Source organism: Astatotilapia calliptera, chromosome 7, assembly GCF_900246225.1.
Source record: "Astatotilapia calliptera chromosome 7, fAstCal1.2, whole genome shotgun sequence".
Classification (NCBI taxonomy): domain Eukaryota; kingdom Metazoa; phylum Chordata; class Actinopteri; order Cichliformes; family Cichlidae; genus Astatotilapia; species Astatotilapia calliptera.
Genome location: NC_039308.1, coordinates 63,509,887 through 63,527,779, shown reverse-complemented (window position 1 = coordinate 63,527,779; position 17,893 = coordinate 63,509,887). Strand labels below are relative to the sequence as shown.

The 17,893-nt window shown below is 38.1% G+C and overlaps 1 protein-coding gene across 3 annotated transcripts in view; it reads left to right on the top strand.

Moving 5' to 3' along the window:
* Positions 1-6,530: 6,530 nt before the first annotated feature.
* The window catches only part of LOC113027060 (receptor-type tyrosine-protein phosphatase eta), a 46,143-nt gene continuing 34,780 nt past the window's right edge, over positions 6,531-17,893 (top strand). For 2 of the 3 annotated variants that reach the window (XM_026176490.1, XM_026176489.1), the window contains exons 1-4: positions 6,531-6,605; positions 7,959-8,063; positions 10,612-10,679; positions 13,062-13,204. In XM_026176490.1, coding sequence (XP_026032275.1) covers positions 13,139-13,204 — 66 coding nt within the window. In that variant the 5' untranslated portion in view covers positions 6,531-6,605; positions 7,959-8,063; positions 10,612-10,679; positions 13,062-13,138. Of the gene's footprint in view, positions 6,606-7,330; positions 7,573-7,958; positions 8,064-10,611; positions 10,680-13,061; positions 13,205-17,893 lie in introns of those variants that run through there. The other variant, XM_026176488.1, reaches the window with a different exon arrangement.

Genomic DNA, 17,893 nt, shown 5'->3' with positions numbered 1-17,893 from the left:
GATGCCAAACTCAGATTTGACTGTGACTCATCGTGTCGCATTCAGATGAATGCAGCAGTTTCCAGCAATAAAACACAGCCCAACACAAACCGGCAGGATAATCTTGCTGCACATTTGCATTAGAGAGAATCAGGGAGCTATAAAGTGCTCATCTGATGAACGCAGCCTGCAGCAGGCTCACTTCCTGTTTCATAAAAGAAGACACATTATTTGTTGTAATTTCACAGGATTAGGTAAATCAAATCTAAAGAAATTCTAGAGAAAATATTTGTTTATTGTCACTGGTATGATGGTGACACTATACAGCAAGTTAAATAAACTTGTGAAACACAGCTGAAATGTGCAGGGTCAAATGTGCTCTCTGACACTGCAATCCTGCGAGACCTTGCACCAAAAAAAGTGCAGTGTTCATGGACTAACTTGTCCATGAACACTGCACTTTATTTTGGTTTATAGCATCTGTTGCAAATCAGAGATGACTATTACCAGGCAGAGCAGGTTTAACGAATAAGGGCAGTATTAAACGTTTTAAGACCAAGTATTTTTAGTGTTTGATCAACTGCATGAAATAAATAATAATTTTTGTACTTTGCAGCTCGGACTCATGTTTCACATCGGTTTTACTGAAATTCTACTAAAATGCTGAAGTACTTCCTGAATGATATGATGCTTCCCATTCCTAGAAAAAAAAAACAGAAAAAAATTAGATTAAGTATAATATGTGAAATTTGGCAATAATTTGCTATTTGTTTAAAGTCAGGGTTTTTTTTGTAGATTTACAGTACTGAGAGATCTGCTTATAAATAACTGATCTTTCAGTGCCAGTAGTCCTCGACTTGGTTATACTTTAACTTTTGCCTTCAGATAGTAATTTATTCCTAATCGAGTGGTCACTCGTTTCTCGGTTCGCCCTTCAGATATTCCGTTAAAATATTACCATTTGATGTAAATGACATTATTCACAGGAATTTACCCAGAAGACTTATTTTTAATGCTGTTTGTGCCAGTAAATAGTGAGAAAAACACCTCCTCCCAGTTCCTGAGCAGCTATGTAAAAAAAACTTTAACACATCTGTGTCGCCTGGACTGGCGATATGAAAATGACAGCGGCAGTATTACCAAAATGAAAGTGTTATTCCACTCATAATCATTTAGACTAGGGAAAAAAATAAACCATTGCTAGTTGTCTGCCAGTGCTTGCAGAGGACCTCAGTTTTTTCATTCGTTTATGTGATGCTATATGGGAAATGAGCCTCATGGGAGGTTTTTGTTTATCTGTTAAACACTGAATGTGGATTTGTGTGTACGTGCTCAGTCGGTTATTTACATTGGATGCAAAATGTGTTTTGTACACGGATTTGTTTTAACATGAGCATTTTTGAGAGAAAGAAGAGACATTAATCTTGAAAGGAATTATAGTAAAATCAAATGTCTTTGATGAGCTTTAAATGGGGTGTGCAAACATTATGTTTTTCCAGTGCGTCTCCACCCTCGCTGCAGGGCCCGGTCACAGCAACCTAGCCGCACCATCACTGCTAAACTTCAGATTGGATGTTAGATTAGAAATCTATGTTTATTCTAGGGTTCAAATCTCAAGACGCCCAGACAGTAGAGATGGACAACCACTAGTTCATGACCACAACCTCAATTGTGTCCATTTACTCAACATAAACAAACAAACAAGTAATGCAGGGTATGGAGGAGAGTTCAATGCTTTGGATAAAACAGTGCACAGTCAAATATTAGAGCTATGGTGTGTACTTTATTAGTGCTTTGCATACAGCATCCAAATATACCATTAAAAAAATGCTCATGTCGAAAAAAGTTGGGATGGGATCATGTTTACACTATGTGCCATTCCCATTTCCTTTACCAACTGTAATCAGCTGCTGGTCTTTCCACATTCTTTAAATGTTTTAATGACATTGTGCTTTAGCTGAGGAGCTATTTACAGTACCCAGTGATATTTTTGACCTACTGCCATTAAGTCTAATTAACTGCAATACTTTGACTGCACAGTCAAATAGCTGAGCTGCAATGACAACTTTTGATGTGTGTTTCTGCATATTAAAATATTTTTCTGAAAATTGTACATTGTCTGTGTTCAAATGTTTGACATGTTTTCAGTTTGTCACTGCATTGTGTTTTTGTTTACTTTTTATACAGTATGAATTAGAGGAAGTTATTTGAACTGGTTAGTTCAAACCAAAAATGTGATGGAAAATGAGAAGGTGGACTGTATCGGGGGAAGTGCAAACAAAAGACTCGCTACCCGTCATGTCGTCCATTGCTTTTTCTTCTTCTTCTTCTTTTTTTAAAGCATTACAAATATGTTTATGTCAGCTTGAGAAAGTTTGTATTTCTATATCTGTTGGCAGAAGCAACAGGCAGATATTTCAAAGAAAAGGTTTAACTGCACCTCACCTTTCAACAACAAAGCAATACAAAAGTACAACAGAGCCTTTATAAAATTTAACACAGTTTAAAACTTAAGTTTTATAAAACTTAGTTTTGGTTGCGTATTTTTCAGAACCATTTAACCATTTATTTTCTTCTTTAGAGTAACTGGAGCGTTTTCCAGCTCTCATAGGGTGTCACAGAAAGAGACATGGAAAGGTCACCTGTATGTTGAAGAGCCAACACAAACTGCACATACACAGGTTCCAGTTGTTTAAATCCATGACCTTCCTGCTGTCAGGCAGCAGTGCTGCACACACACAGCTAGTGTTAAGATCTGAGAACTAATCTTAGTGAGCATATTTAGACTTATGTATGGCTTCATAACTGGAATTAAACTATAATATAGAGAAGTGTTATGTTTCTGTATACAGTCCTAAAAATATCACAAGAACAGAAGATAGGGACATTTAATAAGTTAGAAATCAGCTGGCTGTTACTGAACACAAGGACAAACCTTCACCTGATATGAAGGAACTAGCAGTTTATTTAACTTTGTGAATATTGTCAAGCAACCTTTTTAGTAGAATTTTATCTCAAAGATTTAAGAAAAGTATTTGTCAATTGCTTTTAGTTAACTATTTCAGCCTATAGCAAACTATTTCTGTTCCTTTTAATAGCAATAGCTGGAAATTTAAAATTTGTCTGTCACTTATTAAACATCTCTGCTGTCTAGTTTTACCATATTCTCTGACATCAAGGTTAATGTCACATTTAAATTCAGGTATTTATATATTTATCCATTTTCATTAACTGTAAGAGTGGGGACACTAGGGTTTATCCTGGATGTAGTATTTAATTCAATTCGATTGACCTTTTGTTCTGTAGTGCCAAATCACTATAAAGGCCCTACAGTATTGGAGAGAAAGCCATCAGATGATCCCCTGTGAGCAGCCACTAGGCAGTGGTGGAAAGGAAAAATGCCTTTTTTAACCAGGAAGAACAACCTTTGTCACATTTTCCCTTAATTCTTTATCAATTGCAAGGGCCGCTGTTTGGGAATCTTGGAACTGAAGATGTGATTAATTCAAACTGATGCTGACTTTATAATTCTTGTGTGTTGTTAAACAGGTCTGACCACATCAAGTATGGTCACCTAAATATAGGAAGTAAATAACCAAATTAAGTTATTTTAACCATGAAAGCATTCTGCACGCAGCACAATGTGGATCTTTTCAATCACACCATGCAACCTTCTCTTTTAACTACCTAAAGCAGTTAAAAGACACATTTGTTCACACTATAAATATTTTTCTTTGCAACCAGAGGACAGAGTGGGTTAGGAAAAGGCTCAAAGACAAGCTCTTTTGCAAAGATGAAGCAATGTTATTGTTTGCCTTCACATTCAGCAAAAAAAAACACAATCATTTTACAAGTGTGTGTGTGTGTGTGTGTGCGTGCGTGCGTGCGTGCGTGCGTGCGTGTGTGTGCGTGCGTGCGTGTGTGTGTGTGTGTGTGTGCATAGCACAATTATAATCTTTCACAAAAGATGTGCTCATTGTTTGTTTTCCCTTCTTCTAACATGAGTATTTGCACAGAGTAGCTGTACTGTAACCCTCACAGTATATTTGCTTAATTGATTTTGTTCCTGGCCATCAATGCCAGCGATAAGCTATATAACACGGCAATGTTGTTACTGGAACAGCAAAGGGTAAGAGGAGTAAAACACATCTGGAAAAGGAGAATTCATCGGTCATTTCCTTGGGTGTTTCCTATGGAACCAAAGAGAAACATTATCTCAGTTGGTAGAAGATTGTGTGAGCAAACTTCAAACACTTGATCTTTTTTTTCTTCTTCTGGCATTTTCAAAGATCATCCATATCAAAGAGATGTTTTATCACTCAGAGGGCTAAGGAAGAGGTGCGGCTCACTCAGGGGCTCACTCCCAGTTCAAAACTGTGAATAAAGTCAAAAGATTGTTCTTACAACTTCTTAGAACTGACGTCACTTCTACAGTAAATACAGTTTCTTCTCTTTATTTCTGGTGAAGATCTTCAGTATAAGTTTTGGGCTAAGAGACAAGTATGTAACAACTCCGGCCTCTAGGAAATCCATCCATTGTTTTCATTATTTGGACTGGAAATCAAAGTGCTTTGCTTTCTTTCCTGCTGCCTATAACTTTTTCAGCTAAATTAAACATTCAAAGGATATGTTTGTTTAAGTTTTAAAATTAAACCAAGGAGCATTTTTCTGCTTTTGCAGTTCCTTGAAGCTCTTTCCAATAACTTTGACTGTGTCACGGCGATAGAGATGAGCCGTGTGGAAGTAATAAAGGAAAATCCAAACGCAGGCACTTGTAAAGGTGTGAAGGTGGTTTATTAAACACAAAATAAAAATAGACAAACGGCAAACGGAGAATGAACTAAACGATACTGGGAACAACTAACTACAGAACAGGAACCTGAACATGAAGGAAGCTAGACGATGGTATATGATGGTGACAGCAGTGCAAACACATGAATGGAACATGGTAGACAGACAGACCAGCAGCTACTACAGCAGAGGACACAACTTAAATACACTCAGAGAAACACAGGGAGATTACACACAGGTGGGGGACACAGCTGGGAGTAATTAACGAGACGAGACAAGGGAGGTAAACTGAACACACCCACATGAGACGCAGACCTTCACAATAAAACAGGAACAAGACATCACTACACAAAGACGCAGACCAGACACAGAACTAAACCCACACAAAACATGAGAACACAAACCCTGTGAACAAAACCCTAAACCAGAACCACAGTAATATAATCTTTTGTAAATAATCAAAACACCAGAGAACCCCAAAACACTCCATAATGCAAAAATAAACCCAAAACATAATAAACTTAAAATGCTGGGTCGAACCGACCCAGAACCATGACAGACTGTCAGTGGACCATTATTACAGTAAAGAAGCAAACATTACAAAAAGCCAACAGCTAATGAATCTGCTCAGATAAATTCTAAATGCATTTACGTACTCTGCACCATCACAGTAGCAATGAAGTTTCAGTAAGTTATCTGAAAAAACAGCAGGTGACTTTCCTTGTAATGATGTATAATTTAATCAATCAATACTTTATTTATATAGCACATTTAAAAGACCAGAGATACTCCAAAGTGCTTCTCAATAATAAAATATGAAATAAAATGAATTAGACATGGATACAGATACATGCATTCCCAGTTAAAACAAAGCACTAATTAACCCGTACTATGCTAAAAGAAATATTTCACACCTAGTGTAAAAGTTAGATAAAATCAGCACAGAAATATCAACTGGAAGAACCCAGTAACACAATAATTTAAAATTACACACAAATGCAATTAAAGTACAAAGTGCACATCTGATAAATCCTAACTAATCTGAAATGCAAGATCAAATAAATAAGTTTTCAATCGTGTTTTAAAAGGAAAACTGTTCCAGAGGTTCGGTGCAGCAATGGCAAAGGCACGATCACCTCTGGTTTTCAGCCGGGACCTAGGTTGCACCAGGAGCATTTGACTCGATGATCGAAGTGCTCTCCTAGGAGTATACCAGCTGACAAGTTCAGTTAAATAGCACGGTGCAATATTATTTACGATTTTGAATGTAAGCAGTAAAATCTTAAAATCAATCCGATATTTGATGGGCAGCCAGTGCAGGTCAGCAAGGATCAGGGTAATAAAATCAAACCTTCTAGTACCAGTTAAAAGGCGTGCCGCTGCATTTTGAACAAGTTGTAGTTCATGGAGAAGGGCAGATTGGAGGCCCAGGTAAAGGGAGTTCCAGTAATCTAATCTTGAGGTAACAAATGCATGTATAAGTTTTTCCAGATCCATTCGCGGTATGTAATGCTTAGCCTTCAGAGATTTGTCATAGCTGGTAAAAGCTAGACCGTACCACAGAGGACACTTGCTTAACAAGTTTAAAGGAGCTGTCCAAAAGAACACCCAAGTTGAGAGTTGAGGCTCAGGTGTGAAATTTATGGTTTTCAGGGTTTTTATCTGTGACACCTTAAAGGCCGGCCTGTGAAAACACAAAATAATTAAACAATCTTGAAACACCCCCCAGGCAATGAATCATGTGATTTGATCCAATTAGGCTGTCAGCAGTACTTCAGCTCTCCCATCCCTTTGCCACACCTTTTGCCAACCAGCAAGGAGAAGCCAAACCCCAGGTAACTCAAACAAAGAAAGATGTATTAATATAACATAAAACAGAACTTTGACCTTGTAGTGTTAATGTGTGTGCACTCCATATAAACACTGGAAGGTGTGATAGAAAAAAAATTAATTTAATAAAGAAACAATACATTGGACAGTAAGTAGAATATATTTAAAGTAGTGACTGCAAAGTAAACGAGAGTGAAGCAACTAGCGGAGAGGTGTGGAGCTTACCATGTGTGGATTGCACCATACTGAACTCTAAAGAGAGGATTATATGTTTAGGTTAGGTGCAGTTGTCTAAGTGGAGCTTAGAAAGAAAAGCATCTGGACTTCTTTAAGTTGCTTGAAGATGTTTCACCTCTCATCCGAGAAACTTCTCGAAGTCCAGAGACTTTTCTTTCCAAACTCCTTAGACTACGATGACCTGGATGACTGAGAACCTTCACAGAAGTTAGGTGCAGTTGTTAAAAGGCATTGTTGTGCTAAGAAACTTTGCATCCTGGCATTCACGCGGCTGGCTTTACTTGCTACTGACGAAGCACAGCAATTGAAAAACCTCAAGCAAAGACGAGTGTGATGCTCTTCTCCATTTTACCCAATGCATTTGTAATTTTTCAAGTAAAATTAACAATTTTTTTTTTTTTACATGTTGACAGCTTTATTTTTTACCAAGTACATGTTAACACTTGTTTGCAGAAACAAGATAAGAAGACCAAAAAAAGAAAAAGAAAAAAAGTTGTCTCAAGTGGAACTTTGCCAAAGGAGGCCTCACATAAAAGATGGGACCGGCTGCCTTAATTAGGCTCGGCTTGCTAGTTCTTCGGCTGCTTTAATTCATCATGCCATAGATTCAGCGAAGTCCTGGATATATCCCTGAGAGATTTTGGTCCATTATGACATGATAGTATCACACATTTGCAGCAGATTTGTTGGCTACATACCCGTGATGCAAATATCCTGTTCCACCACAACCCAAAGGTGCTCTTGGAGATAAAGATCTGGTGACTGTGGAGGCCATTTGAGTACAGTGAACTCATTGTCATGTTCATGTTCATATCAGACACCATAGCGCAGTTTCAGAGGTCCTGTGTCTATCTTTAGGTCAAAGTTGTTTTTACAGATTGAGAATGCAACATTGAGTAGGTGGTAAGTGCATGTAAAATCTACTTTGGACCTATCCTATCACCCTGGCAACTTGGAACATGAAGCTTTCTAAATAGTAATTGTCTCACATGAGACTCTCCTGGCTGAGAGTTATAAGCCTCGTGCAACACCACTCTTCCAACATTCTTGTGCAGATTTTGTTGCTTGTTTTCAAAGTGGAAACACTTCTTTGAGTAATTCTACCCACTTCTCATTTTCAGAGCATCAAATTCTGCCATATTTTAAGAAGCTGCCGCCCTCTCCAAATAACACAGAAGGTGTTTTTTACCATCTGAGCCTGATGCGCTTAAGTTATAATAAGACAGGTTTGTGACAACTGTATATATGACATTTGCATGCACTGATCATGGGCATGAATGTGCATGTGTTTGAATTCATGGTGGATTTTCTCTAATCTACACAGGGTCAAAAGTGTACATACGAGCTTAAATGCATATTCTCTGTGACTGTTTTGCTGCACATGGTGTTGGTACGTTGCACAATTTTTGGTGTCTAAATCTATCAATGAGCTAAAAGGGTGTCAAATTTCTGTCAGTCCATCAACCCAATAATGATTTGTTACAATATCTTTTAAATAATTTTTTACAATACTATAATTTAATTGTTTTAAACTGTTACTTGCTTAAAGAAATCTTGTCTTTATGGGATAATACACTAATCTTTTTGTATAAAAAATGTCAGTGTTTTAATGAACAGTTAATTTCTGTTAGTATTTAGTAAAAATCAGATGCCTGAATACTCTGTGTTGCATGAATCGATGATGATGACCAGAAAGATGAAGAGTCGAGAGGCCTTTTAGGGATAATAGAATGCCATCGCTAAGAGTTGCGTGTTCTTACAAAGGTGCTTCATTAAAAAACTACAGGATGATTTGCAAATGTTCTGCAACTCTCTGTGTGGAAAATAGAGATCACTTTATGTTGAATGGGCGCATGCTGGTTATGCAATGATCGGCAGAGTTAAGGCACTACTAACGGTAGTATAGTCTACACCAGAGTTACGCTGCATGTTTGACGACTGCACTTTGACTTCAGGTCACTCAGACTGAGATATTTAAGTCTAATGCATGTTTCTTTTTTATGAATGCATGCAGATAAGATTCCTTCTGTCCCTGTGGTCAAATGCTATCACCAACATCTCTCAAAAGAAAACATCTGAGTCTTGATCTCCTGACAGAGCACAAAAAAGGAAAAGAGCAGCAGGCTAGAAAGAAAAACAACATATTAGTTAAATTTATAATGGCTACAGGAAGAACATATGGAAGGTGCGGCTTTAAAAAAAAACAAATTGCAACAATCCGAGAGCATTATGTAACACTGAGAATAATACGTCACAGTGACCAGTTCACATCTTCTCTATCTCCATTAGACATCATTAGTTGGGCTCTTTTAACAGCCAGTATAAAACTGTCTGTCAAAAAGCGGCTTTGGCATCCAGTGTACTAAGAGGTCAAAAAAATCACCCACTTAACAGAGCACGTCTTTAAAAGCACCAGTATTAAAGAGGCGTTAATTATACACGTACACATGAGAGCGATTCATGGCTAGCCAGCTATTCTGGAGTAATGAAAATGAGGATTTCCTAATTTTGGCAACTTTAAAATAACATAAAACTGAGAATGTGTTTTTTGAGTAATGAGTTCTAACGCTGTAGTAGAAAGGAGATTTACGTGTTGCTCACATATGACATAAGCTTCAGTCTATGACCACGGTTAACTGAAAAAGACAAATTTCCTGCTTGTGTCTTCTTCTGTGTTCTAATCATCAGGATGCAATAAGGTTTGCGCTGAACAACGCATAATTCACATTTCAACTGTGAAGTGACCTCCCAGCTATGCCACTTTAACTCAGAATGTTCACTTCACATGCGCCGTGAAGGCCTAAAAGGTATTATAAAGCTGGCCCGAGGAAAATGGTGAAACAGGGGTGTTATGAAAGCCACCTTTCAACGACACAGCTGAGACTTGGTCTCAAACTGTTTTTATTTTTTTTGACGGTGAGATCACTTTACTCAACTAACTTCTAGTGTCGCTAGATCTCAATTTAACACAGCACCTTAGAGATGCAGCAGCATGTTAGTATATTTCAAACACTTTGATATAGCTATGGCATGAAGAATTAAAGCAGCTAACCCAGCACTAACAAGGTGCACAAAATAAAGTAGTCAGTCAACTTTGAGCAGACAATTTACATGAAGCCTCATCGGCAAAGTGCCACTTTAGAAAGCTTTTTCCTTTTTTGTGTGTTTATAGAGCAGGCTTCTTATCTTATATCCACAAACGAGTGTTAATCTGTACTAGTTAAAAATAAATCTATTAACATGTAAAATATTTTTGTTTTACTCACTTAGCTATGAACGCATTTGTTTAAGTGAACAAGGACTTCATGCAGGTCTTTGCTTAAGGTCTCTAAATTATCATGCTTGGTCAATAGCCAGGTGGGGATATAGAGACCACGTGATTTACATGAATTGTTATGTCAGGACCCAACATTTCCTGGCATAATGATGCATTTAAACAACCTAAACACGCAACATGCAGAGGGTTCCTAGTTTAAACCTCCTCGTTGGCTGGAACCTTTCCTTGCATGTCCTCTCAGTGCCAAATAAAACTATGACACACTGTACAACATTGTCATACATCAGGCCAGTCTGTGTCACTCAGAAGAGCTTTTTAGAGACGGGAAAACAAACAGGAAGTTGCTGCAACATTTCTGTCGCCCATCAGTATTCATTTATTTTAAATTATGTTGTTAAGTTGTAGCAAAAATCTACCATTATTATTTTCAACCAGTAAAACCCGACCAGCCTCTGGTGTTCACAAAACTAAACTTCTGTCTTCTTCTGTGTTCCAAGTTTGTTTCTAGGAAGTGCAACTTAGCAGTATTTCTATAGAACATGAGAACATCCTACAACGTTACACAGTAAGTGCTGACAAGTAACAGAATTTTTTTTTTAACATGTAAAAGTGTGAAGGTGATAAACAACACATTCCAAAAAGTTCAAAACGCACTTGTGAGAATGTCTCAAAAGATGAGCAGAACAAGCACAAGACAGCAGCATAAAATTCAACACGGGATGAACACGCAGGATGCGTAAACATGTCTGCACTCAACATAAAGGATGTATATTCATATATGCACAAGGCACATTAAGAAAGTATATTTAGGGCAGTGAAGTTACATGCCTGAAATTTTATTTTGGTGTGCAGTAACTGGTGTATGTTCTGAATTACAATAAAGTAGCTTTTCTATTCTATTTTTTAATATGGGTTTCTGTGCATATTCATAACTTACACACAATACTTACACTAGAAAAGGGTTTCATTTTCAAGAATTAAGTATTAAATGTTTATTTATTTTGGAATTATTCATCCTAAGTAGTGTGACAAGGAGGCTTGTTTTTTTGCTTTTGTTTTACAGCCACACACACACACACACACACACACACACACACACACACACACACACACACACACACACACACACACACTCTGTTATAAACTGTTTCCTGTCCATCCAGCACTAACAAGAAAAACAAAGCTGATAAAATAGGCTATAAATAAGCTTTACATGAAGACTGGCCCTTATCATTCATACCATGTAGTTTATTTCTTTTATCATTCATTTGAATTGAGTTTACATGGAGAAATATAACAGCAGCCAGAGCTTCCATTTAGTCCTTCAGCAGACGATAAAAAAGTTTTTGTCGTGATCCTGCATTTTGTCTGCAGTGTTTTATTTTCAGACTCTCTGTTTCTGTTTGACTTTGTTTTAGTTTTCATTTTGAATATTACCTTTGCTCTGGTTCCAGTGTTTGTAGCAGTGACTCTACATTGAGCAGAGTAGTGGTGGTAGTGAAGGCTAATGAGATAGGGTGAACCATCCAAAACAGTGAACAGGGCAGAAGAGAGATGAAGACCGCAGTGCAGGGAGGGTGCAGCGGGTGGGGATGAGTGTCAAGGGTGTTTTGTGACAGCAAGATAGCAGCAAGAGTGAAAGGGGAGATTTACAAGATGGTAATGAGACCTGATGTGGTTTATGGTTTGGAGATGGTGCTGACAAAAAGACATGAGGCCGAGCTGGAAGTGAAAGTGTTGAAGATACTCAGGTTTTCATCGGGAGTGAACAAATTATCAGAGGGTCAGCTCAGGCTGAATGATTTGGAGACAAAGTTGATCTTGATGCTCACAGTTTCACAGCTGAAATAAAGATGTTTATGGCATGTCACAACAATTATCTTCATTGCTTTCCTAGTCTGAAAACCATCCCTGACTGAAACACCAACAAAATGCATTAAGTCACTAAGTCAAAGATTATTTAAGCACCCTATGTCTACTTTACTGTGAGTAATAATAGTGTTAGTGGCAACATACTTACTGCACATGTGGGAATACTGTAAGTTGGAATCGCCAACCAATTGACATTTTCCAGCTTTCTTCCGGAGCTCTTCAATTTTGTGTCATTACAACTGTGTGTCTCAGTATGTGAGTGGGACCCACTAGTTAGATACTTTAGACTTTATCTGTATAGACTATAAATAACTGAACTGTTGACCATGTCTTTTTCAGTATTAGTAATGGAAATTTCTCACATCTCTATGTTCCTTAACAGCTATCCGCAGGCTAAATGCACATCCTTAGACTGCATTAGTGGTGTTAGCTAATGAGTTAGGACTCAACGCTCATTCAAATAAAGTCACTTTTGTGGCCAAAGATGACTAAAACAACAAGACAAGGTCAAGCCATGAGTGAATATATTAAATTATAAACGGGTTTTGAAAATTGCAGGTTTATTTGTTTTTTTAGTTCTTTAAACTACTTTTGTCTCGAGTCTTCAGGCATGAAATATCTCTCTCACTGTAGTCCCCCTTATCTTTGGCCTAATACTCTGTTTTGTTGTGAAATGACTGAACTGCTTTAGAGAGGAGAAACCAGGCCAGTGATATTAGGGATGTTTCCCAGTAACATTGGCTTTGAAAAATGGGATTTCCGTCGTGTTAGAAACGGGACACTGCATTCCTTCGACCTGCTTGGCAAAGTTATGGGAAGAATGTTGGATTTCTTCGAGGAAAGAGGGAAGGCAGACTTTTAGTTGATGAGGAAGTAGTTCGAGCTGAAGTGAGGAAAAACTGAAGAGAGGCGGACTACTCTGAATGACGCGCCTCTGGCCGCTGCTCCTCCCCGTGAATTCAGAGGAAAAAGTTTCATTCTCTCACTTTAAACTCTCCTGATGTAGCAACGGTTTGACTCAGGTGTTAGAAGAAAGTCCAGTCGTTGTTTGTTTTCTGTTGTTTTTTTTTGCAAGCGAAAGGGAAGTTTGGACATGAAAGTGTGCAGCGGGTAGAAAAAGCACTAGAATCCGTTCTCCCAGTGTGCGGCATCATGAAGCTCTCAATGCGCTTCAGCGTCCCTCTGTGGACTCTTCTGGTCTTCAGCGCCTTCCTCAAGGTAAGAAAAACTTAATCCTTTTTACAATATGAGCGAAATTAAACACGACACTACTGCACTTTTCCAACTATTGCACTGCGCTCTGTTTCGGTGATGCGCACGGTTTTCATGAGTTCGTGGTTCCTGCACCTGTTGCGCAGGTACGTCCCCTAAGTCAGCAATCGGTGGAGTGTACCTCACGCTTAAAGGGAAAGTTTATGGAAAACATTTCTGCTGTTATAACACATTAATTTTGTGCTGATACCAACAAAGATGTAATAGTACAATAAAACTTGGTCCTTTGAAAGTTTCAACTGCATAAAAAATTATAACGATGGGTAATTAATATGTCGGACTTGAGCTAGAGAGTTTTAACAGTGACGCAATATTAAAATGCATTGCCAAAGTAGACTAAATGACTCACTCTCTTTGTTGGTAAACTGTTTGTTCAAGTGACCTGACCTGTAGTCTGAAATCCCCTGAAATACATTCCTCTGAAAAGAGGCTCAACTAACGGATAGACTGTGGCATCCAGCTTCCACAGATCCACCTGTCCCGTGTCCCACTGATCAGTCTGCCCAGAGAGAGGGGGAGAAAAGATGAGAGAGTTTGAGAATGGCATGCGAGGATGTGTGTGGCCAACACAAAGGGGTCAGGAAAGGAATGTGGTGCAGCTCAGTGTCCCCTTCACTTCACAGACCCAGGGACTTGCCCAGTTACTTGTTCATCTCTAATAAGTGATAAGTGGCTTAACTACTTTTTTGTTTAGAATCAGAAGACAATTGAACAGCTGTGCTGCATATTCCAAGTTTAATATCAGTGCTTGATGAAAAGGCACGTTCTTTATGCAAATATTTATTCCATGGTGCCGTGATGCTGACTCTATTAATACACTTCAAAGGACCTGATCTGATACCTCTGCCACCCCGGCTCGCTTCTTTCCGTATGTGATCCTCACCGTTCTTCAGTGTAAAGTAACATGGAACCAATGATTAATGTGGAGCTGTGTCAGCACCGATCAAACGACAACAGAGCAAAGTTTTATACTGAGAAGGAGGATGATTTTAAATGCTTATCTGTGACATTGTTGCCGATGCACATTTAGATTGATAAACTGCGGAAATTGTTCCTTTGCACATTGTTTTTTTTTTTTTTTTTGAAGGGTGGAGCTGTAAGCCCATTCTGTAAGTAACTAAGCAAGTAATAGAAAATAAAATAACACAACACACACACACACACACACACACACACACACACACACACACACACACACACACACACACACACACCCTTTCATTTACTGGACAGATCAGCAGAAGTGACATGATGGTTTTGTGCTTCTGAAAGAGGAGGTGGATAGAAAAGCATGGGTGGATAGATTATGAGTTTCACACCAGAGATAGCAACTGTTTTCACTTTTCCCATCAGCAGTCAACAGTATCTTTTATTTACTTATTTTTTAGATACTCAATATATTGGCAACACCTTAATAATAATAATAATGGATTGCATTTATATAGCGCTTTTCGAAGCCCTCAAAGCGCTTTACAATGCCACTATTCATTCACTCTCACATTCACACACTGGTGGAGGCAGCTACGGTTGTAGCCACAGCTGCCCTGCACACTGCAAGCAGACTGAACGAAGCGAGGCTGCCATATTGTGGCATCGGCCCCACTGGCCATCACCAGTAGGCGGTAGGTGAAGTGTCTTGCCCAAGGACACCACGACCGAGACTGTCCGAGCCGGAGCTCGAACCGGCAACCTTCCGATTACAAGGCGAACGGCCAACTCTTGAGCCACGATCGCTTAACTTTAACATAGATGTTCTGATTAAAACCTCATCATCATCCTGTTTTTGTATTCAGTTATGAGAAATGACCACTGCTTAATATTTCCCCCTGTTAATAATTAAATGCAGCTTGTTGAAGTGTCCTGTTGAAATACACAAATGTTCTGTTAGCACATCACATGATATCTCTTATTTCCATTGGGGAAGTAAAGGTACAGAGACCTGTTAACTAAGTCAGCTTCTGTGCTGCTGAGTACACAGGTTGAGCAGCGATGAACTCTGGCTGCACGCTACACATGCAAATAAAACCCTGACACGAGTACAGTTGTTTTCTGTAGACTAAAGAGAACGGCAGACTTTACATAAGGCTTTAACTATGGGCATCAGTTTAGAAATTTGTTGTCAGTTTCTTGAGGCCAGAAACTTGTTTAACTTAATATTTGTGAATACTACGCCTCAATTTGGAATTCTTTCCAAAGATAAGAGACACGAAAATCTTCTCATTTCGCTCAAAACATGTTTCGTTTGATTCCTCCGGGGCTAAACTAAGAGTGCTCCTCACTCCACAGAACAAAGAAATCTAAGAGAAAGTAATTTCTAGCTTAGGTGTGATGCTGGAAAATTCCCCAGTTGGTTTAATAAAAAAATTAATAATTATATATTTTTTATTATTAATTGAAAAATTCACAAGAGTTAGTCTTTTAAAAAAATCCTTGCATGACTTAAAATATCAACCCTCGTTTTTTCATTTTAATGAGATATACTTGTGGTTCTTATGGCAAGTCTATACAGTATACATGACCACAACACAGATATGTAAAAAAGACATAAAAGCTTCTTATCGAAATCTCTGTCTGACTCTCTTCATCCGCTGGCAACTTCCATTAGAACAGTTTTCTTACATTTTACTACAACATCCAAATATAGATATTACAATTTTAACCATTCTGTGTATTTTTTTTTTTAAAACTTGACTGGAACATATGAAGCATAAGGGTCAGAGGACAAAATCGGCCTAGCAAGGACTCCAATCAGGCCCAGTGGATGACTTTGAAAAATGTGAAGGAGGGTTAAAAATGTGGATTTTTAGCTGTATTTTAACAACCAAAAAATTTCTTTAATTTATTACATTTTAAACCCAAACACAGATGTCTTTCATTCACCCCAGCAATATAACACATGAGATGAAATTTTGAAATTGTAGGTATTTAATATCCTAAGATATCTCAAGGATTTAATGTGTAATTAACCATCAGATAGAAAGGGGAGTTTCACGTGTCCGGCGCGCTAGACATCAAAGTAAGCTGCATGAGGCCCTCGATATAAAAGGACTTTGACAGTATCTACTATTTAAGTATCTACTCTTATAAATGCTTTTATAATATCTTTTATCTGTACCAACATTTAGTCCTAACTTTAACTTTCATAGAAACTTTTTTGCTTGAAGGATTGCAAATATAGCCCCTGGTCTTTTGATGAAACAGCAGTATAAACTTGGGGCCGTGTTCACAAACTTTTTAAGAATCCTCTGACAGATGAAGTGGGCCTTCATCTGTCAGAGGCCTCGGGGGATGTGACTTTTCTAAGCTATGACTCTTGGGCCTTGTTTATGGGCAAAGAAAGGTCTGAAAGTCACAAGGTGTGGTCAAACCCTATGCTGCGTATGACACCTTTAAAAAGGTGTGATTACATGAACAATAAAAGAAACAAACATACAAAAAGCTTACAGCCTACAGACATACCTGTTTGCACAATTGCAACACCCACTCACATGCTGACAGTTACTTTAATTATTTGCTAACCTTATTATTATCTATTTATTGTTAAAAGGGAAAACAAGCTTTCATCACTTACATTTGTACCGTGTATCGGGAATGTAAAGTATGTATGCACATACTTGAGTAGTGGCACTTAAGATTATGTAACTGAGGCTAGTATGTTTACATACATTAGACAACTATAACCACACAATCAAATACTAGACTCCATCTCTCTCCATCCTCGTCTCCATCAGCAGTTACATGAACTACATGACATTTCCATTAAATGTGTGGTAATTATGACCATGTCTGGCAGCGCTGGGCAAAAATTAATATTAGTTACTTAGATTACACAAACATTAATTTAAAAAGTTTAAAAAAATTTATTTTAAAAAGTCACAGTAAAAAAATGTAAATTCAGACACATAATCCCTCTAAAGAGAGAATGGAAAGGCAAAGTAGAAAAGGGGAAATATTGTGCTTCCCTGTAACTTTTTTTGCATACAGATATTTTCCATTAGTGGAACTTAATATGTCCACCGTAGCTATGTCTAGTGTCAGTTTTGGTTTAACTACTGATTGAACCATATGAGGTATCTGAACCCACTAATGCTGAAATATCTATGGGTAGCCTCGGTAAAAGCGGGCTGTATGTTTGTTAACAAACTTTATTGTAATGTCATTGTATGGGCCTACATTTTTTTTGGGGGGGGGGCTTAAAATATATAATATGCAATCATTTGTTATTAATTTAATTTATAACTATAACAGAAATAATGGAAGTAAAAGAGATTCAAAATAGGTTTAGGTGGTGTGCTCCATATAGACTGCATCTGAGGTCATAGTCTGGCACACATCCATTAATGAACCAGGAAAAGTATAATACTTTGCATGTGTATATGGTTGTGTGCATCATTTCTTTGTCCTCCCCATGTCCTGCATCTGCGTCTCTCACTCTCTTTCTTGGCTTGCTTACCAGAGAATTGTGGCATTACTATTAGTTAGAAATGTCTTGGAACAAGGAAATGTGATGTTTTTTAACACTCTAAAAGAACTGGCTCGTCTGTGGTTGTGGACATTGCGTGAGGAGCAAGGCTGGACTGGGACAAAAAATCGGCCCGGGCATTTTGACTAGAGACCGGCCCACCAGGATAAAGA